The 23,548-nt window shown below is 33.6% G+C and overlaps 3 protein-coding genes across 5 annotated transcripts in view; 1 reads left to right on the top strand and 2 right to left on the bottom strand.

Moving 5' to 3' along the window:
• The window catches only part of LOC143348811 (uncharacterized), a 69,218-nt gene extending 56,347 nt beyond the window's left edge, over nt 1-12,871 (bottom strand). The window contains exon 1 of the mRNA XM_076779436.1: nt 11,197-12,871. Within this exon, the coding sequence (XP_076635551.1) occupies nt 11,197-12,426 (1,230 nt within the window). The 5' untranslated portion in view covers nt 12,427-12,871. The remainder of the gene's footprint in view (nt 1-11,196) is intronic.
• Nucleotides 12,872-14,555: 1,684 nt separating this feature from the next.
• Nucleotides 14,556-17,659, top strand: Rpb12 (DNA-directed RNA polymerases I, II, and III subunit Rpb12). Its single transcript, XM_076779792.1, has 3 exons — nt 14,556-14,745; nt 17,307-17,399; nt 17,502-17,659. Exons 1-3 carry the CDS (start codon nt 14,688-14,690, stop codon nt 17,522-17,524), a joined length of 174 nt encoding a protein of 57 aa, XP_076635907.1. The 5' UTR covers nt 14,556-14,687; the 3' UTR covers nt 17,525-17,659.
• LOC143348511 (uncharacterized) overlaps nt 17,657-23,548 on the bottom strand; it is a 50,288-nt gene continuing 44,396 nt past the window's right edge. For all 3 annotated transcript variants that reach the window (XM_076778795.1, XM_076778804.1, XM_076778813.1), the window contains exon 8: nt 17,657-23,347. In XM_076778795.1, the coding sequence (XP_076634910.1) occupies nt 22,796-23,347 (552 nt within the window). In that variant the 3' untranslated portion in view covers nt 17,657-22,795. The remainder of the gene's footprint in view (nt 23,348-23,548) is intronic.

Here is a 23,548-nt window from a genome sequence, read left to right as displayed (position 1 = left end):
ATGCTACCTGAATTATTTGTGAAATATAGTAAATTGTGTGTTCGAAAAAATTTGAAAATTGTTTATGTACTTTGGACGTAGAAATTCTTATTTTTAAAAGGATTCCAAGAAAGTATAACATCGTTTAATTTTCAGAAATCAATATAAGTAATTTTTTGTATTAAACAATTCGATCGATAGAAACGAGTAAAGACAATTTATTTTCGAATTAAAATAAATGCCACCTGAATTATTTGTGTATCTCGAGTGCAGAAAAAGTTTTCTTAAGGATTGTATAATAAAATTGTTAACAATATTGTGTGTTCAAAAAAATTTGAAAATTGTCTATGTACTTTGAACGTAGAAATTCTTATTTTTAAAAGGTTTCCAAGAAAGTATAATATCGAAATAATATAGTAAATTGTACCGTGTGAGAAAAAGAGTTATAGTTAAACGATTAAACGAAGCGTATCGTTTTATATGTGGATCGCGAACGGTTAATTGAATTGATTCGCGAGATCGGCACGCATTAATTAGCGCGGTAAATATCGTACAAACGGTGGCGCAATAGCGTTTCTAATTGAGATTGAACGAGTCTGGAGTGAAAACGTGCGCCTCGTGGATTTTCATGAATCATCCGGAGGAACGGATACACCCGTAATCGTAGTGAAATTATTTCTTGTGCAAAGCTAGCTCATTCACGACGTTTATTTTGCTCGTTTCTCTATATATAAGAAGATCTCGACCGTTACCAGAACCACTTTACGCTTCATGAAACACCGAGAAACGAGGAGTACACCTGGCCAGGTGGTTCGTCGTACCACTGGGTCAATACGCGCACGTGATAATGCTGCACCACCGTTGCACACAGCAAAAGAAAACCCCAAGGAAATAAACCGTTTCACAACATGTACAGGGCGTTTCAGAAAGTCGGTACCAATCTCTAAACACTAGTCGAAACGATCAAAAAAGTCTTAATAAACGTGCTATCCAATATTATTAATTTCGGAGCAAAACAATTTTATTGCATAAGAATTGCTACTGTGTGTTTATCTGCGACTTATCGAATAAACCATTAAATAGAACAAAGCAGCAGTTTCAGAAAGTCGATACCAATTTCTAAACACTAGTCGAAACCATCAAAAAAGTTTTAATAAACGTGCTGTTCAATATTATTATTTTCGGAGCTCCAAAACAATTTCAATCGCGAGTATTTAATTGCATAAGAATTGCTACTGTGTGTGTTATCTGTGACTTATCGAATAAACCATTAAATAGAACAAAGCATTTGTACGGATATAGATCATTCAAGGCATTTATCGATTACTGTCACGAATCAATTTTAAAGAGAATTCAAGAGAAAACACATTTTGTTTCTGGGTGTAAAAGAATTAAATTTAAAACCATTCGAATCAATAAAAGTCAAATTTAAGCTACGATTTAATAGTTTTGTAATCAGTTCTTTTTTTGTTAATTTGTATTGTTCTTTGTACTTTGAAGTGTGATTTAATGATGGTGGAATTCGTTTAAATTGGATACAATGCTTCGAAAAATTTAGGTTTAGTCAACTTCCTCGCGAACTTTTTCGACGTAGTTAATTTCTGCACCGATCAAACGATCAAATGGAAAGGAGAAATCCGGTAGAAAAGGACGTGACCATGTCACCTGAAATTTCGATGCATCCACCGGAAAACGAACTTGGAAGGAGACTTCCTTACGAAGGCAGGAAATTACCCGCACCAACTGTTACACGGCTACTCAACGGCTCTCCCTGTCCGTTGCTAATTATGAAACTACTTCCTCCCTTCCTTTGAAACGTTCCTCTTCCTTAAAATTATCTTTCGTTCTCGTAGGATTTCTAAAGCATTATCTCAAACCGCTGGATCGCTTACGAACTGAGACAGACTTTTAACAAATATTTTAGATCGAAAGTACCAAAATGGTTGAAATAAATTTATTATTTAAAGAAGTATTCTAAACCAGAATAGAATAGACTAGATTTTCTGATAGTATATGACCTCGAAAATAATTCTACCATATGGATATTGAATTCGCAAAATTAACACATTAGTCCATATTTTTAATTTACAATTGAATACTAGATGAAAAACAAATTCTAGAAAAAATAATTTTCTATATCCAAATTTGTAATCATTTCAACTAGTCATTGAACTAGATAGTAAATAAAATTCATGTTATTTAACACCTTTTATTTTACTTCGAATAAAGGAGCAATTATATTTCTATTGCATTCATTATTTGTTTAAATATACATACCAAAAAACGAGCTCTTTAATTATTCAATTGCAAATTTCTGACTGTATAAAAAAAAAGGAGAACGTGGGAACGAAAGCAAGATTCTGAAGTATAAGTTTACACTGGACAAAATTCTCACGATGTTCCAGTTTTAGGGTAACGAAACCTTAAAAAGAAAAGTGAAAAGTATCCGAGACTTTTTTTTCGCAGAGATTGGTGTCTTGATTTCTCACCACGAATAAAAACTTTCTACGGTATCCTGCAAGATTGTACGAGGTTGAAGCAATCGGGGGCGATCCGAGGAATGCATAAACGAATATTGCAATGAAACGATCTCTTGTTGTGTCACCTTCGATTTAAACAGTTTCACGCTTCCTGTAACGAAGCAAACACTAACCATAAGCAACACGTTCCAATATTTTAAGAGATTATCGGGTCAAATAAGTCTTCTACATTTCGATAATAAAAACTTTTTCGATTTGAGTATATTTCTTATCTTTTTAATAAATTTTGCAATTTATTTTGCAGTAATTATACTTACAAATTTATTCAATAATTAAATTATTCCCTATATTTTACCGCCAATGTATAACTTGTTAGACACGTTAAGGTACAATTAGAAGCACTTGTAGGGCCTCATTGTCAGCCGCCATTTTATCTGAGATCCGAAATGCAGAAATTACACTTTGCAAGATGAAATTTTTACCAGTTAATCGCCCACATTTATAGCAAATAATCTTCAAGCTTCCATATTTATCTGCTTGGACTATTAATTCTTTAAGAACGGACATTTTGGATCGCAAACGAGAAACGAAGGAAACTAACTTGTGGCTAGAAATTACTTTATCCAATGCATCAATTTTATTTTCGTTCGACTGAATTTAATATTTGTAAGTTTCTATATTCCCCGACGTTTGTCCCCTATAAAAATATAGCATGTACCATCGAGCGTAGAGCGTTAAATTCGGTGCACGATTTAGGCCGTAGCTTCGAGTTAGAAATGGGTTCCGTCGAGGAAGAATCGAATTTTTTGCGGGTCGATTTTCGTGGAACCGAGTTCGGTTAACCACGGGTAGTTTTGGCGCGTCTCATCCCCACACAACCCCATCGTAAAAGACAAAGAAAAGAACGGCGCGGTTCTTGGTTGTAGCATGGAATACTGTAATATATTCGCATTGTTCTCAGCGGCCGGTTTTTGCCCGAGGGCTAGCGGCGGCCTGTGCCCTCCAAAGGAGAAGATTCGTTGCGTCGCAGATGCAGAAGGAAAGGAGTCCCTTCGCCGTGGACGTATCGGGCCCGCTCGATTTGCTTTATTTTCGGGAACGTTAAACGACGCCGTTGTATATTCCCATGAAAATGTTAACAAGCACTACTACCCCATCGCGGGGGCGCAAAATATATTTATACGCCAGTCCTCGCGGTGAGATCGCGATCGTTTAGAAGGGACCGCGGTAGCGCGAGTTTCTTGTCAATTATGCAAAACCGATTAGACGTCCATCGATTAATATAACGTCTCATTCTGGTCGTTCCAGGGAGTCTGTACGCATTTATCTCCGACTATTCGAAGGACCGCGTGCCCCGATACTAGGTCGTCCCACGAGTTCCTACCGAATTGTCTACCAGAATTCAGGACGTTTCGAATATAGGATTTTACGAAAAATATCGCGATCTTTTGTCGTTCAAAATGAAACTTGTTATGCAGGATACGAAGACATCTTTTAGAGGCATTGACAAAGTAATCAACGGAAGTGTTTCGGCCAATCCTGGGAAAAATTTTGACGGCAGATTTTAGAGGCCAAAATCAGACGAAAATCAAGGATACTAATTTGTTGATTGAAGCTTCGTTAAAAAGTTATAGAAACATTTCCGACCACACAATATATTTTCGGTAAAGAATTTTTTTCTCGAAAGTACGTAGGATTTCGGGGGTGTGTTTATTTACCAAAAATGATTGTAATTGACCCCCTCAACCGAAAATAATTTTTTTAGATCGATTTGAAATTTTTTAATCTTGTCGAGAAATTTGTCCTTCCTGAATTTTTTTCTCGAAAGTGTGAAGGATTTCGGAGGTATATGTATTGACCACAAATGATTGTAATTGACTCTTGCAATCAAATATAATTTTTTTAAAAAGATTCAAAATTTTTTTTTTCCCCGAAAAATTTCAGTAGCTACCCCCTATCGATTTTTCTTAAAAATTCGTTTTTCATTTTTAATAAATTAGTTTGACGCTGTGCAGAAAAGTTGTTTAATACTTTTTTGTAGGTATCCACGAGCTCTACTTCTAGATTAAATTTCAATGAGATCCCTTCACTATTGTAAAAGTTACGACCGTTTGTAAATTGGACCATTTTTATAGGGTTTTTCTTATTTTACGTGGTCAAGGAACACGTTTTCGAATATTTTTGGAATTTCTACATATTCTTCACCGAAATACGCGTTGTTTGCTTTTTGAAACATTAAAATCGTCCAATCCGTTCAGAAGTTATGATGTTTTAAACATTTGCATGTAATTTCGAGTAAGCATTTCTGGGCAGAAATTATATTTTCGGCGAAGAATTTTTTTCTCGAAAATGCGTAGGATTTCGGGAGTATGTGTATTCACCAAAAATGATTGTAATTGACCCCCGCAACCGAGAATAATTTTTCCGTGAATGATTTGAAATTTTTTAATTTAATTTTTTAATAACTTTTTAACGAAGCCTCAATCAATAAATTCTTGATTTTCGTCTTATTTTCTAGAATCTCCCATTAAAGCTTTTCCCAGGAATGGCCGAACACCCAGTATAATAAAATTGTTTAAAACAAAAAACCGCTTAAATAATTAATTAGCCCTTAATGGGTACCATGGATAAAGATCCGAGAGAAATTTTGATATACCGTTTTATTAGTTCAATTTTAGCGTATTTAATTTTTTAGATAAACTTGTGTTTTAAAGAGAATATAGTTTTAATTGTATTTCCATTACAATTTAACTGTGAAACTAGAAAAATTAATTCTCAAGTTGAGATATCGAGGTAAATAAATTTGAATAGGGTTTGCGAATTTTAGTAAACTTACAAAAATATGTAGCGAAACAAATTTTAAATTATGCAGTTTACGATGGTTTAAAATCAAAATTTTAGTCTTGCAGAAAATTGCACGGTTTTCGTCTGGCAGTGAACGTGTTAAACAATAATATAATTATAGTGTGTGAGTGAAAATTCAACCTAGTACCATTAGTGTAATAGTAAGGTGTATCAGTTAAACGTTAGAGAATTAAAAACAAATTAAATAATAATTTGTTTTGTACTTAATCATAAAATATTTAAATCTGAATTAAATTTACATCGTTTGAGGGCTGCGTTAATTTTCTATTTTGACGAATATATTCCGTATATATTTATTGAAAGAAAATTGTTTTTATGCTATTTCAGAGTTTCGTAATTAGAAAAATATCTTCAGAAATAGTTTTTGAGCGGCTGTTTGAAAGTTGTAAGGAAACTCGTTGGCGAAATGTTATTTTGTATTATAAATACGAAGAGCGTGTAAAGGGGTCCATAGCACTCCCAATGTTCAACTGTATGAGCGCACATAATCGTCCAAAACGCTTCAGGGTACCAAAAGGTATACATATACGTACAGTGTTGACCATAAGTATGGCAACAGTACGCCATTTCGTATACGGACATTTATAACCATCGAAAAAATTCTTTATAGCTCTTATTTTTGTATTTATTTTCATTCAAAATACCTGTACGTAAAAACAGAATAAAATATACGACTAATAAAAGTGTATTTTAAAACCGTCTTATTGGCGTATTTTAAATAGTATATTGTTAAATTTGAATTCAATTTAAATTAAAATTTTTGTATTTTGCATGGTAACTCTTCTTTAATACCATCTATAAATGATTTTATAATTATTTTAAAAAGTCCTACAAAAGAGGCCGAAACGTTAGGTTTAATATAATTTTACGAATCTAGATTCTGATATTAATAATTAACATAACGAAAATTCTGGAAAACAATACAAAATTGTAAAAGTCATTTTAAACTTTGAGTCAAAAGCAATATGCAAAATCTTACACGATGTGAAATTATAAAATTGTCCCTCGAACAAATTTTTAAACCGATCATAGGTTTATCTTAGGTTTCTCTTAGCTAGTTTTTATTCTCAAGCCAAGAGGGTCGAAGAAAGCAGAAAAACAGCTGATACCCATAAGCTATAACTTATAATCGTCTATAAATACAAAACCATGTATTTTAAATATAAAAAGAAATAAGCCCTATAAAAATTGTTATTTTCGAAAAGTGTAAATAATTCATATCCATAACGGATATTATAATAACAATAAATAATACACAGTGGATCACAGAATTATTAGCTCTGACGACAGTAATCTCAACAAATATTGGGGTATGTTATAATTCTAAAATTGTAGGAAATTTGAAGAGCCAAGCACCGGGTGGTCACCACACAAATGCGTTAAATAATTAAAAATTTCGAAACTAGTTTCTAACTTTATTTTGTGAGGCACATTTTATGCATGCCTGAATTAAAGCAGCAGTTCATTTCGCTAAGATATCGACGACTGTACCCGGGTGTTATCGCGGCGCAAGCAAAGAGAGACCTTGAAATACCGGCAAACATACCTCGAGAAAAGCTTTGTTGCGCACACGGCGATAACAAAGCAAACGTCTACTCTGTAATCTATCGCTATCGCAATTTAGCGCGAGTAGAAATGCACACCGGTGAAAGCTCAAGGTGCAAATGGCAGGTAGTCGGCATACTCGCGCGTGTAACCGTTGTTTCGCGTCGTTACCTTCCACGGATGAATGAAAGCGAGCGTCTCGTAGTCATCATTCCAAATACAGCGATTCCGCGATAAAAGTAACCAACCGGAGCCTGCTTTTAACTATAGTAGACGACATCACTTCAGGAATCTACCCTTTTTGCTTCGATCCTTGATTTACCGTCGCGTGCAGCATTCCTCGAGAGACGAGAAGGGTACAACTCTCATTCGAACAGGAATCTCTCAAATTTTGCAGTTCAGCGATGTTTTCCAATTTTAATCGTGGCTCCAGTTTTTCAAAAACATTATTCTATTTTTTTTCAATAGAAGAAAATATTGATCAGGGGTGGTCGAGGAACTAATGTAGTTAATCATTATTTTGGTAAGAAAGCGTTCGAATTTTTTAATTTTTCCTTGTTCTGTAAAAGTAATTATTTCGAACTACTGCACTCTGAGAATTAGATTAGATATAATTGCTTACCTCATTTTAAAAAACATAAAGCGCGGGTAGAAGAGGGCCTCTGACTCAAAAAGCTAGTCTACATCTATTTTTGATTTTAAATTAAACTTGGTTTTAATCGAGATATCTTTGCCTATAGTATTTTGTTATACTATAAGAATTGTAAATCCTATCGCGAAGAAGTTTGACCACCACTTGTGTGCTACACTTTTCCGTTCTGACGCCAATATTATTCTGAACGGAATTTAACTGTAACCGTTATATGAGAATATTCTTACAAGAGAAAGAAATACACCTAACTGTGTCGAACAACAGAAGGTATACACCAGTGGTGGCCAAATCTTGTCATGATAGGAGACATAATTCACTTATCGCTAATATTCCTGTGATCCACATCCTCTATTGGAACGATATTTTATGTGTACAGTTACGAGAATATTATATATTACTGTTATGTTAAATTAAGAATGTACGTTTAGATCAGTATGTAAAAAATAACTGATTAGGAAAATATCTTTTTGAGAAAATAGGTATATTATAAATTAATTTCTTTTCTTTTGGTATAAATATGTATATAAATTTTGTTATTTTATTATTTGTGGGTTTGTAGTTGGGTCACTGACTGTTTAAAATTCAGATCGTATTCAGTAATTGTATTCCATATTAATTACTTTAGTATTCAGGAGCTACGATAACGGTTTAGAAGAGTCACGTGTGGCTCATGAGCTACAATTTCGCCATCATTATTATTTACCATATGTAATTTCAAACACTATCGAGCATTCAAACATTGATATTTTGTCCCCAGAGTATTTGCATAAAACATTACTATTATTATAAAAACATGTATGAAATAGTGTCTTCCCATATACAGGGTGTTCGACCACCTCTGGGAAAACTTTTAATGGAAGATTCTAGAGGCCAAAATAAGACGAAAATCAAAAATACCAATTTGCTGATGGAGACTTCAAAACGATTTGAAATTTTTTTTTCGCCGAAAAATTTGTCCACCTTCCAGAATTTTTTTTCTCGAAAGTGCGTAGGATTTCAGGGGTATGTGTATTCGCCAAAAATGGTTGTATTTGACCCCAAAACCTAGAAATAATTTTTTCAGAACGATTTGAAATTTTTTTTTTCACCGAAAAATTTAGCCACCATCCTGAATTTTTTTCTCGAAAGTGCGTAGAATTTCGGGGATATATCTATTCACCAAAAATGATTGTAATCGACCCCGGCAACTAAAAATAATTTTTCTAGAATGATTCGAAATTTTTTTTTTCGTCGAAAAATTTAGGTACCTACCCCCTATCGATTTTTCTTAAAAATTGGTTTTTCATTTTTCATAAATTTCTTTGACGCTGTACAGAAAAGTTGTCTAATACTTTTTTGTAGGTACCCATGAGCTCTACTTCAGAAAAAAGTTTCATTGAAATATATTCACTATTCTAGGAGTTATGGTCGTTTGAAAATTTGACCATTTTTATGGGGTTTTTCTTACTTTACGTGGTCAAGAAACAACTTTTCGAATATTTTTGGAATTTCTACATATTCTTCACTAAAATACGCGTTGTTTGCCTTTTGAAACATTAAAATCGCCCAATCCGTTCAGAAGTTATGACATTTTAAAGATTCGCATGAAATTTCAGGGAAGCATTTCTTGGCCCTCACATTAGATTTTTGGTAAGGAATTTTTTTCTCGAAAATGCGTAGGATTTCGAGGGTATGTGTAATGACCAAAAATGATTGTAATCGACCCTTGCAACCAACAATAATTTTTTTTTAACGGTTTGAAAAATTTCTTTTTCGCCGAAAAATTTAAGTACCTTCCTGAATTTTTTTCTCGAGAGTGGGTAGGATTTCGGGGGTATGTGTATTCACCAAAAATAATTGTAAACGACCCCTGTAAGTAAAAATAATTTTTTTAAAAAGATTCGAAATTTTTTAATTTAATTTTTTAATAACTTTTTAACGAAGCCTCAGTCAAAAAATTGATATTCTTGATTTTCGTCTTATTTTAGCCTCTAGACTCTCCCATTAAAATTTTTCCCAAGGGTGACCGAACACCCTGTATTATTTTATGCGAAAAATAATATATTTCTATTATATAAAATAACGATCGTCCAATTACAATCAATAATCGAATCACTTACCGTAGAAAATGGAAACCTTTTTCGTAACATTGTTTTCTCTTAATATTTGTCTTAATTGCGACGACAAGCAAATTAAATGGCATTCTATATTCGAAAGCATACTGTGCAAAGTAATTATACAACGGAGAAGAAATTACTACGGAACACAGAATTTGTTGCAATTAAAGCAGCGCAAACATCGCCAGGGCAATTTTTCAATCTGAATTACTTCGCGTGGTCGTCGACTAGCGGCGTTTCAAAGAAGAAATCACGATAAATCAACGTCAAAGAGGCGATATTAAGAACGAAACAATTATTTTCCGTGCGTCGAGGAGAGTTCGGCTCTGTGCAAATTATGCCTCAGAGAGGAAAAGGGGGGCGAAACATATACAAACGCGTAACTGTTGAAAGAAATCGTGAGCTATCGGGTCGTAGACGATTACCACTGCCTAATTATTCTCCGCGTTTCTGCCCATAAAAACTATAGGCACCGATACCTAATGAGAGAAAAAAATCAGCAACCTAATTATAGGTTTAGATATGCCATACTAGGATCTAGTGTCTCTCAACCTGTGGGTCGCGACTTTCGTCATCACCCCTGAATCTTAAAAATTAAAAACAAGCTTTGCGTTATTTTTTTACATACTCAGTAAATTTTCAGGAACAGAATGTACCGACATAGACATAAAATTTTAAAGAAGATATAAATCCGGTCAACAGTATTATGTAATCAAAATTTGGGAGAGGATTACTTTGTATAATATCAAGTAAAGTTATCATGATTTAAAATGGTTGAGAAGCATTGCTATATTTCATATCGAATATCTTTTTTGCACACCTACACAATCTCCTCGTTTATGAAACGAGCACCGAAGCGTAGATCATTATTAGTCAATTAAAGAGAAACCACGTTCAGGGTACAAATATTTTTGTTTCACTCTATTCCCTTACTACCGCGAGGAATATTAACTACTACGTTTTCAAACCGCAAACCACAATGTAGTTAGTTGCGTCTGGATCGTCGAGAGCGGTATATTCAAGATTACCAAGCAACGACCACGTTTTAATATAGACAAATGTTACAAAATTATAATTGCAAACGGACAACAGGAAATACATTTTTCGATAATAAAAATGTAACTGTACGACTTTGGTACCGACAATGAGGTACTGAACATGGGAATTTGGCTGCACCGCTCGAGTGTCTGCCGCGGCACGATAACAGCGGGGAACATGATTCCCAGTGGTGTGTAACATAAATTACTTTCTTTACTGGTATCAAATACGATCCCCTGCGAGAAACTTTGTGTACCGTTTGAACGCGTACCTTCGCACCGGTCAGATTAACTCGTCGAACATTTTCTCACGTTCGCCAAAGAGACAATAAGGTCAATGAAATCGATGCCTAACTAATCTAATTTCATTTCTGTGAATTAATATTATTAAATATACAGATCAATTGGATCAAAACGACTTCTGCTTCCTCTCTATCTTTGCATCCAATATAAGATATTAGAAAATACATTAAAAATCAATAGTGATACAAAAGTTCATGCTCTATACAATTTAAAAGATAGAAATTTCTGATGTCGCTTACCTTAACGAAGGAGTGGAATTTTACTTTACTGGGGGAAACAGGCGGGCTGCTTGGTTGCCGTTGCTTTCTGGGTTCTTGGAGAAGGTTCTGAACCTGCAATAAGTAGCCCTTTCTGGCATATCTACTCTTAGGACTGGACTGAATATCTCCTTCTATCTTTGACTTTTTGATTAGTTTCAAGTTTTCTTTAGCATTCTGTCTGAGTATTACGTGGGTCAGTCTTCTAGTATTGGCCCTGAAGTCGTTCAAGCAGATCCTCCTCCACGTTTTGGACACCATACTGACAGAACACAGATCCTGAGGTCCGAGGTAGGATAGGATTTTGGAAACTATACACCAGTTGTTGCTCTTGTCGCCGAATAGGGCTAACATGTCCACGGTTTCTTTACCCGTGTAATCTGGATTAGCTCTGGTACGATGGCACGCTAAAGGAAAGGCATTTTGACTGAAGTCCAGCCTCTTTGGCTTGATCTCTGCAATGGCAGCAAGATCCGTGATAGAGAGCTGGCTTAATTTCCGGTTATCTGCTGAACTGATTGCAGGACTAGCTTTTCTACAGGCTGGTGAAATAACGATACGTGGAGGCGGTTGGAGCGGCGGTTTGCGTTTAAGTGCATTGGTTATCTCGGGTGTGCTCTGTGGCACGATGACTAGCTTCATTTCTACATCGTCTTCGATAGGTTCGGAGGCGACAAACGAAGAAGAAGGCACCGCCGGCGATGGTGGTGGCGAAAGAAGTTGCAACTTCGTCGAAGCTGGCGTAATGGGGACCGTCGTCCTCAAACTTCGACGTGTTCTACCCCGATAACCGGCATTACATTCTCGGCATTCCGTGCTTTGATTAATTAATTCGGCGCTCGAATGCTCGAGGGACAGACTCTTATGATTGCCGCCGAAACTCGACTTGTCTTCGAGCAAACTTTCGAGTTCCGAACACTCGGATACGAAGTAATCGGATTCGGATGCATTTAACATATGATTTAATTTCGATCGATGCCGGTGGGCTCGTTCCGACTGAAGAGGATCCAACCTGACACGGTGATGCCTTTTCGACGATATACAAGACACCCTGGACCTGCATCCCGAGATTACCGGCGTGTACGCGCCAGAATGAGGAGTAAGGGCGAAGTAACCACTATCTACACTGTCGTGAGAACTACGATTGCTTGCATTTATTGTACTGTGAGGCGTTTCGCCAATATTTATGCTCTCCATCTCGTCTATCTCCATGTTTCTATCGGAGAATAATCTGTTGACAAATACCAATCGAACTACCTCTTCTTACACTCGATCAAACGCGTCCTGATAAGCAGCATAATTAGTTTCCTTTCTTCCAATTCACCAACGTAAACAAAATCGTAACTGTTCGTGCACGTTTTCCCGCGTTGACGTTTCAACCACTTTCTACGCATCACATCTGTCTTCAGAGTTTAAGTCACGAGTTTCGTCCATGCCTCTCGTATCGCCCCACTCGCTACGCTCACGTGCGTCGCGCGGGAAACTGCCTCGCGGGCAGCATCTGTTCGAGAATCCTCGCCGATCGTGGAAGTCACCCCTCCTCTTCGTAAACAAAAGCCACTGTTCGGCGGAGGGAAGAAAAACAACGCTCGGTATTTTCTCGTCTTTCACTTGTCACTGTTATTACCGCATGACATTTCCTGTAAAACGTTTAATATTTATCGACAAACGGATTCGCTTGATCTAAAATTATTAATATTCGCGATCCAAGGACCCGAAACGAGGATTCGTAGGAAACGTGCGTACGCGGGCATTAACTCTCTCTCTCTGTGTGTTCTTCCGCTGCGAGCACTTCGAAACTTTGAAATCTGTTTATCCGTTGTCCCACCGTGGCTCCCTTGGCGATTGCCCGACCAATCGACTGGCCCGTTTCATCCCGCCGTTCGTTGCCAAGCACTGCTATTGGCCCAAAGTTGTTAGCTGCATTTACGACGTTGGCGCCCCTATCGGCCATCGTTTGACTTATCGAATTCTGTTGCTGGGGAGACTTTCTTGGTTCCTCGTTTCTCTTTCGTAGCGCGCTCACGGGGAAGCGTTGAAATTTGCGAGTGTCACAATAGTCGTTCATTTTCCTCGCGATTTCTTTACAATCAACGTATCTTTTGCAAGAAACTAATTGGAGCCACTTCTTAACACGACTGCCTTTGCGACAACATTTTAAAGTCAATAATATTTCACTTGGAGAGGCGCAGAATGATATATTACATAGTGACATATGTTTTTCCGGATGCTGTTTGTTGCGTAGAAAATTCCCGACTTGCCGGAACTCCAACGAAAAGATCGTAACGTACTTGAAATTTGAAACAGTCTTTTACATTCTGCATGAATTCTTAGAAAACTTGTTACATATGTAAATAGTTAAAAGTTTTTAGAAACTTCGATTTTGAATATGTACTTTCGAAATGTTAATGTATACATTATTGAAGCCATCACGCTAATATCGAATGCATTGTCATTCTATAAGTGGTTATGATTATTTCTTATGCATATTTCAATGATAAATGTTTTGTGAATAGAATTTTAAGCATAATATGTCTAAACTATTTATTAAATAATTTCCATTTTCTTTTCGATAATGTGATATCATATGTATTCTTGCTTTGTAATATTAATGAAATTTCTTTATTATATGTTGAAATCATATATGCATATACATATCTTAATATCTTCGTTATTTTTTTGCGATACGAAAAAATATGTCAGGACAAACTTGTTTGGTTTACAGCTAAGAATATTATGATTCATGTTTTTTCTCTCTCGAGGTAATTTTTTTCCGATTTTTTGGTCGCCATTTTGTTGCACAATAACATATGTGTATTTTTTATAATGCAGAATTATAGTGTACATCAAAACCTCGAATAAAACACCTCACTAGTCTAAAAGTGAGTTTATTAAAAGTAATTTATTACAATAAATTAATTTATTTTACAATAAATGCTTGAAGATAACCATGCAATGATAGCGATAATTATTTTTCATTTAATTGTATTGTGTGTATATTTCAAAAGTCCAGTAACTAATATTTATAAATCCGGAATCAGTTACTTTGAACAAAAAACAAAATATTATTTCAATACAACTCTTTATTACTTTCATGAGGTAACAGTCGAAAAAACCATAGATAAATGCAAAAGTTAGTTATTTTATGCGTTTATAAGATGTAGAAGAATTTCGAAAATCCATAAAAGAATTTAAAAATATTAACAATTTGTTAGGAGTAATATTAATAAATATTATCGTATTATGGTATGATTAAATTATCTTGGATAATTTGTTGATAAAGTAGTATATAAAACTCGGTCAATAATCAAAAGCTCGAAACATTCATTTGACTAGTTGTGTCATTTTGTATGGACACTAACTTGATCGTCAATACGACATTATCAAGTTTGCACGTGTTCAGGTGATACATAAATAGTTATTTGATGTTCATTTAAAATATTGTGCGATAACATACGAGAATTCACTTAAAAATGGAATCTAGTAAATCAGACTCAACCCCAAAACAAGCTATGGTGTATATTTGCGGAGGTATGATTAAAATTGCAGATAGCCACTTTTAACCTCACTTTTTCCTTCTTTGTATACATAAACATGAAATCTTCCGTCAAAACAAAACGTTATAAAATGACAATATCGTTAACGAAAATGTGTAGATATTACATTGTCAAATTTATTATAATTTAATTTGTTATAAATGTTTTTAAATGATACGTCAACGAATAATATAAATCCGTCTTTTAAGCTTCATGACGACGCAGTTTCGTAAATTGCTAATTATATGTTTTAAGTAACTTTGAATATTACAATACTGTGCAAGTAACACCAAATTAAATTTACCTTTATTTTTATAAAGATAATTTGATTCATACAAAAATTTCGAAATAGTGTTGTACGCAAGAAAAGAATTTTTTTTATGAAGGCAGTGCATAATACGTTTCTAGTGTTTCTAGTGTGATGCAAAAATATTTTTGTCTGTGTTATATTTTCAGAGATTTGTATGTAATTGTGTTTTTAAAAATGTAAGTATTATCCCAGTTACATAACAAAATAGAAAAGTTTAAATAAACACAGAGCCACAAATTAATTGTTTTTTAGATATTCAGTTCTATAATTTGTAATGCAATAACTTTTTGTATAATTAAATATAATGTGACATGATTGATATTCCCAGGATTTAACATATCCATAATTAAGAAAGAAATTTATGATAGATCTCTTCTAACAGGTTAATTTTGATTTATATTTTCAGAAGTATAGTCCAACTATAGTTGGTGCATTTTGAGAAGAATGCATCTCAGTCACTACTAGGGTCTTTTAATTGTTTCTAAGTGTATAGAAAGTTACCAATTCTAGTACCAACCAAGATTCTGTATTTTTTGAGCAGGCATCTTGGTTGGTACAGAAGTTTGTGGCTTTCTATTCGCATAAAAAGAATAAATGGCTCCTGAAGGTGCTGGATACATTGTTTTCAGGCGTTAAATATAGTTGATTTAAAATTGATATTTCTTATCAATTTTTTTACTCTTAGTAACTACCCTTGATTATTTCTAATCCATGTGTTAATTTAAACCTTGTACAATCAGAATTAGATCATTTTGACCCAGTAATAATATATATTTATATTTAAATGTTACCAGTATAATATTAATGATTAATGCTTTGACAGTTGCATCTGAGTCCGTTCAGATCCATTTTACACGCGAAAAATAATAAAACAGAAAGCCGAAAAAGGAGACAGTGTTTCTTATTTACCGGAAATAATAATAAGTATAGAGTAAAATGCAATAATTATATTTACAAACCATATACAGGGTGTTTGGCCACCCCTGGGAAAAATTTTAATGGGGGATTCTAGAGGCCAAACTAAGACGAAAATCAAGAATACCAATTTGTTGGTGGAGGCTTCGTTAAAAAGTTATTAACAATTAAATTCAAAAATTTCAAATCGTTTTGGAAAAATTATTTTCGGTTGCGGGGGTCAATTACAATCATTTTTGGTGAATACACATACTTCCGAAATCCTACTCACTTTCGAGAAAAAAATTCGATTAAGTGCTGAAAGTTTTGGGTGAAAAAAAAAGACTTTCGAATCGTCTTGGAAAAATTATTTTTAGTTGCAGGGGTCACTTGCAAGCATTTTTGGTCAACAGACATACCCCCGAAATCCTACTCAGATTCGAGAAAAAAATTCCTTACCGAAAATATAATTTTTGGCCAGAAATGTCTGCCCGAATTTTCATGCGAATCTTTAAAACGTCATAACTTCTGAACGGATTGGACGATTTTAATGTTCAAAAAGCCAAACGCCGCGTATTTTAGTGTAGAATATGTAGCAATTATAAAAATATTCGAAAAGTTGTTCCTTGACCCCGCAAAATGAGAAAAACCACATAAAAATGGTCCAATTTTCAAACAGCCATAACTCCTACAATTGTGAATATATTTCAATGAAACTTTTTTCTGAAGTAGAGCTCATGGGTACCTATAAAAAAGTATTAGACAAAATTTCTGTACAGCGTCAAACAAATTTATTAAAAATGAGAAACGAATTTTTAAGAAAAATCGATAAGGGGGTAGCTGCCTAAATTTTTCGGCGAAAAAAAAAATTTCAAATCGTTCTAAAAAAATTATTTTTGATTGCTGGGGTCAATTATAATCATTTTTGGTAAATAGACATACCCTCAAAATCTTACCCACTTTCTAGAAAAAAATTCGAGGTGTGAAATTTTTCGACGGAAAAAAAAAAATTTCAAATCGTTTTGGAAAAATTATTTTCGGTTGCGGGAGTCAATTACAATCATTTTTGGTCAATAGCCATACCCCCGAAATCTTACGCATTTTCAAGAAAAAAATTTATTACGGTTGGAACTTTAAACGTTAATAACTGTTTAACGAAGCTTTCATCAACAAATTGGTATTCTTGATTTTCGCCTTATTTTGGCCTCTAGAATCCCCCATTAAAATTTTTCCCAGGGGTGGCCGTACACCCTGTATATACATATAGTATACATATGAAAATACAAACGTTATACGTGTTGTGTTAAATTAGAAAAATGTTGATAATAAACAAAAAATTTCTATACTCGTAGAATGTCATCACGACAATGAAATACGTCCCAGGGATCCAATTCGATGTAGGGAGTGTGGATACAGAATTATGTACAAGAAACGTACCAAGAGACGTATCCTTTTATTAATAAAGTTTAGCTAATAAAATACCTAATCGTCTATGCATACTGAATAAGATCAACGAACTATTTATTTTCCTTAATAATGGTTCTTAGTTGTTGTATTTGATGCCCGGTAATATGTAAGCAAATGTTATAAAATTAAGGATGTAAACAAAGAAGATGCTGCAACTTTGAAGAATGTTTTAGTATTATGTATATATTAACGTTTAATGTAAAGGTCATATTTTTTAATAAAAAAATACACAATGTTATTGCAAATTAAATATTTATTCCCATCCCACATTATTCATAAAATTGTACTTTTATGCTTGCAATATTACCTTAGAAAATTATAACAATATTAATCCAAATATATTTCATAGCTCTTTATAAACTTTTAAATCGATTATTTTTTTTTTTCTTCTCACATTGTTCACCAAAATTTCGTCGATTATCTATCAATGCAGATCATGTAATATAAAACATTTTAAGCAATATATGTTTTTTATTTACAATAAATAAATTACATTTTCATCAGTAGTTCAACAGAGTCACAGAATCAGGAAGAAAAGTGACAGTGACACTAGCAAAGTGTTGGCATTCTCACACTTCATAAAAGCCAATGTTCTTACGTTTCTGTGTACATTTTATAAAATCTTACTCCGGTCCCATTATTTGATATTTACGAGCAGACGCTCGATTGGTTTCTGTTAAAGTACCCTTTGTTTCTTTTTTTTTTTCTCATCAATTAACTTCTCAAACCCGAAATATTTTAATAATCTAGCAACTGATTACAAAAGCATACGATAGAACGGTATACGAGCACAATTTAGATTACGCGCTCAGAAAATTATTTATACAATTTTAATGGCCTACATCGTTTATAATATATGTAAAATACCAACCTGCCAACTGTTTGCCTTACCGTCAATATTTATTATAAAACAGTAAAAAGGTAGGGGCCGTTTCAGAAATTCAACTTAAACAAGATGACAAAAGCTGATAATTTTGGAAGTATTTTCATGTAAAACAGTTCGATTAAAAATAATTCACGCATCGTGACTTTAATCCTGCTTGTCCTTAAGATTTCTAATACTGAGTTTGGAAGGAGCCAAGCCAACTTCTTACAGAATTTTTCAATACGATAATATGCAAGGCAAAACAATTTATCATCTATAATAACTCGTCTTTTTTTTCTCTTTGGTCGAAAAAGTATGAAATTTAAAGAGAATATTACGCAGCATCGATTCTCTTTCTTACACATTATTTTAAACTTTAAGATCGTTTGTGCTTTAAAAGAAATAACAAATATCGTTTGTTAAATTGACTCGTTAAAATTAGTTAAACGATATAAAGCTCTCTGTGTAATATTAGGTACTTTCGTTTAGGAGTGCGATTTTATATTTTAAAACACCTAATACAAATATTCTCAATTAACGAGATATATATTTTCATTTCAAAAATCCTGAAAATGTTGGGAGTCTTGAAATTTTCGTGAAAATGGAAGACAATAGAATTTGGCTTCTTCGCGCTTAAAAGGCTGAAGTATCTAAACATTTAAATAACAATGTATAATTACGTATGTAAAATACTTTTAAAGAAATTTCTGAATTCACTGGTCGATGAAGATCTATGGATCGATACTTAGAATACTAATGGAAGATAATTGTATGGTCATCTTATACAGAAATTCTTGAAAAATTACAGATTGTGTAAAGTAGCATATTCGTTATTTATAAGTAGATATCTTTAAAGTAAGAAAGTGTCGATTGTAACAAAGAATTTCTTTCATTTTACGACTTAATAGTTCTCGTAGAATATGAGTTATTTTAGATGATAAATGCTTTGCTCGTATCAAGTACTTTAAAATTTGTTTATAGTTTCTTCTCTGTTAATTTTATATCCTATTCAACTTTAAAATAACATTTACACGATTTCTTCGATTATCAGTTCTAATGAACGTATAATATATAAATGAACTTTAATATCATATATTTAATTGTTCGTAAAAACTTTCTATTTGCGGTTTAACCGAACATCTGTGTAAGTTATAAAAAAATATTTTCGATCGAACAACGACGTTCAATACACCTGCAACGCCTTAGATAAAATTAAGTTGGCTTTTCAATATAATATAAATTTATTTTATATCGAATTGTTTGTTCTCTACTGTAGGATACAAATGATGAAAAGTGATCGTATTCATTGTCCCTTAATCTAAATCAATTGATTTGATATGTAAATGATGGTTTGTTATGTATGCTCGTGAAAGTATGCGATACTTCTAGAAAAAACAATCGTTTCGAAAATATATCCAGAATCATAATCTGAAAGAACTACCTTGGTAATCACATACAAGATAGCAAAGAGATAAATATTACACCGTACGAAATTTGGCTTTAGCTACGTTCCAAAATATTCTTCTTCCGTGGAATTCTTTTTTTTTCCCTTCTAATATACCTTATCAAATATTAATTTCAATGCAAAAGTTATTTTTTTTTCTGTTTGCTTGTCTCGTCGTTTCTTCCAAAATACAAACATCGTTGGCTTGGCCATTATGGACATACACACGTGCACGCTTTGGAAATTCATACATGGTTTTTTTTGTAATCCGAGTCGATAGCATTAGAATGAATATACACCAAATGCTATATTAAATTATACTACATTGATATTGTTTGGCGACAATCACTTCAACTGGACCTCAAATGTATACGATTGTGCGGTCTATTCGTCTACTACTCTGTCTCAAGCACATCTAGGTACAAATTATGATAATTCAAATCTGATTATGCAGTAGGAAAGACATGTCGTGCTTGAATGAGATGTTAAAAACTGGGTGCTGTATACTAGATAGATAATTATAAGATAGAATAGCTGTCTCTCGTGGAAGGTATGTTGCTCCTTAACTGTTTTAAGCAAGATCAGGAAATCGGTTATCCAGCTTGTCGATAACGATCGTTGATCTTATCGGTCGAGTTCGCTTAAATTTACTAGAAAGTATAATGTTTCATACCAATCGTTAACAGAGTTAGGAAATAATCGTATTTAATAGTTAGCAAAATATTATTTGAATAATGATTTTCATTACCGCTACGATTTTATTCGCTATTCGTTTATCTTATCCTCAGAATTTATGAAATTAGCAAAAATATGTATACAACAAACCTCAGTTGTTTGTTAAGTTCTACTTCTATCGCTGAACTTATTTTTTTTTTTTTGTTTTAACTTACAACAATATTGATACATATAAGCTGACAGAACTTTTCGTTGGCACTGGTACACAAAGTTATAAAATATTTTTGTTTGCATCAGGGCGTTTGTATGGTTGTTTATACAAATTGAAGATGGAATTTTGAATTATCGGTATTTGTACATTTCTTTTTTTTCCCATCGATACGAAATTATTTCCACCAATTTGCAGTAATTTCATTTACGAAGAAAGTTGCCAAATCTTATCTAACTCTGTTTTTGAAGAGTTGAAATACATACGTATCCCAGAAAGACGAATAGGAGGATTGCAGGGCACAAAGATGATACATTGAAATTAACAAAATGTACAATAATGACCGAATAACCGATTCTGTTCCCCATTATGGATCACTTAAAATTATAATAAAGACTAACATGGTTTCATTATATTACACATAAATATATACAAACACATCTTCTCTTATGTCAACAATGATTCTCGTAATTGCTCATACTAATATCATACAAGTATATACAGGATGAGTTATCTGAGATTAAAATTGTAAATGTACTTGTTGCTTTTGGTGATCCGAGGTTCGAAGAAGAAAATGATCGATTCGAAGCAACAACATACAGTACGTAAAAAAATCATTTTTTTCAAGGTTGCACTCTTTAATAATTCAAGGTGAATTTTTTCGTACCACCAAAACCAACAGGGATATTTATAATTTTAGTTTCAGCTGACTCACCCCTCTCTCGCTCAATGTTTGCGTGTATGTGTGTACGTGTGCGTGTGTTTCGTGTATACTTCATGTACCAATAATTAAGATATAATATTAATTTTTAATGTTAGAATACTCTTCAATGTTGAACGCAACAGTTGCACTTTAAATACAGAATCACATGCCAGTCCATTGCACCTCATGCTGATACAAGACTATTGTATATAAATATCATATTTTTACTACGTATGAGAACTATGCTCTTATAAGTTACATTCCATCAATTTTCGAAGGAAAGCTTAACAAGTTTTAAATTCGAACTTTCAACACTGGCTTTGAGGTACAACAACAATCGGAAGCGAGAATTCGGTGATATCAAATATACATTGTCATTATGTATTTTTAAACAATACGAACAACAATTAAATATCTATTGCATTGAACGCTATAACAATGTGAAGAACGCGTACGAAGACGGAAATTCCTTTTCTGTGATTCTTTAGTAACGATATTGATTAACAATAAAACAGGAAAAAAAAAGAAAAATGAGATTCAACAAAATTAAAAAAGAAATTAATTAAATTTAAATAGAGAAACGCATTGCGTATTCTAGTATTTACTAGTTTTAAATATTATCTACTCTATATTTTGTATGCTTTACTGGTATAAATCGATATATACATTTTTATTATTGTTGCATTGTAGTACACATTATGCTGAATTTAAAAATCATACTTTCTTTGTGGTTGGTCTGTTGTGTTTCTTTACAGGAAGAACAAGGAAGAAACCGCCATTTTTGTAGCAATGACATTTTAAACAAAATTTACTGGTAACCTTATGTCTATTGGAAAGACTAAATACAAAACAACACTAAAAACAGAACCAAAGGAACAGATTTTATATAATAGGGAAGACTGATTTTTGAACTTAACATTATAAATTTTCATGACATTAAAACTAAATCAAAGGGCAACCTTTTATTAAACATTACCGGGTGAAATTGAAAAAACAGTTAAACATATTGTTAAAAAAAAAATAGAATTCTGATTCCCTTTTTACAATAAAGTTGTAGTTATTTAAAAAATATGTTCAAGACGTCAAGTGTCACTGTTTCGATGATTTAATTTTATAAAGTTCTTTTTTTTTCGATGTGCACGAGATTTACTGGTCAGTAAATGCACAAACTAAAATATTAAATAAATCAGATTTATATAATAAAAGTAGCAAACCCTTATTGCTACCAACATTTGCTGTACATCGTCGTAACGCACAACTTTATTTAACGAAGTTTGTTATAATTACCTTTTTAATACTTGGAAGATTATTACAATTCTCGATTGGCAACAACGAGCGTTGAAAAATATCCTCGATTCGGGGCAGCTTTCCTTCGAAACGTGATGGCATATATTTACTATAACTATTTTATCGGCACGGCAACGAATTCATTCGAACAACTTCACCGCTGATTTCCTGGTTCACTGTATCATTTTGGCACTATGTGTCTTCAACTTTTTGTCTATTGTGATCTTCCTTTATTACAGACTCGTCCGCAACTTTCTTCTGAGTATTCTCTTTCTCTCTACACTTGTCCACACCCCTATCCCCATGTATATTTGTACTAGACTCCGATTCGATATTATGTTCAACAAAACAATGTACTTGTAACTCGTTCATAGTACGCATAGACACCGTGCAAATTTGGCACTTGTATAATTGCATGCTTTCATCCGACCTCGCATCGTCCACCGGAAATGAAGGCTGATTTTGCCTCTCTTTACCGCCGTACTCGCGTCCCTGTTGCTTAAATTGTGAATTCCCAATGTGAACATCAGACTTTGGATCTTCGATGATTGGCACATGATATGATCGAGACATATTTGCGTCTGCTGTTACTTTTACAGGGCACGGATGCATCGCATGCTGCGGTATAGGCTCACCCTCGTCCGACGAAGTCTCACCTCCACTGATTACTTGGCTTGGAATCGCCTCCGAATCCCATTGCCCTATTTTACTAGGATCCTTCTCGCAAAGTCTCTGAGCCAGCATCTGCCGAAAGAAATTCATCCTCTACAATATCGGTATCGTACGAAAATAATTAGAAAATTCTATTTGTAAAACAGAGAAAAATTTTAATGGGAGATTCTAGAGGCCAAAATAAGACGAAAATCAAGAATATCAATTTCTTAACTGAGGCTTCGTTAAAAAGTTATTAACGTTTAAAGTTCCGCTTGTAGAACGTCAATCTGC

Source organism: Colletes latitarsis, chromosome 2 (genome assembly GCF_051014445.1).
Source record: "Colletes latitarsis isolate SP2378_abdomen chromosome 2, iyColLati1, whole genome shotgun sequence".
Taxonomy (NCBI): Eukaryota; Metazoa; Arthropoda; class Insecta; order Hymenoptera; family Colletidae; genus Colletes; species Colletes latitarsis.
This window is presented reverse-complemented; position numbering and strand designations above follow the sequence as displayed.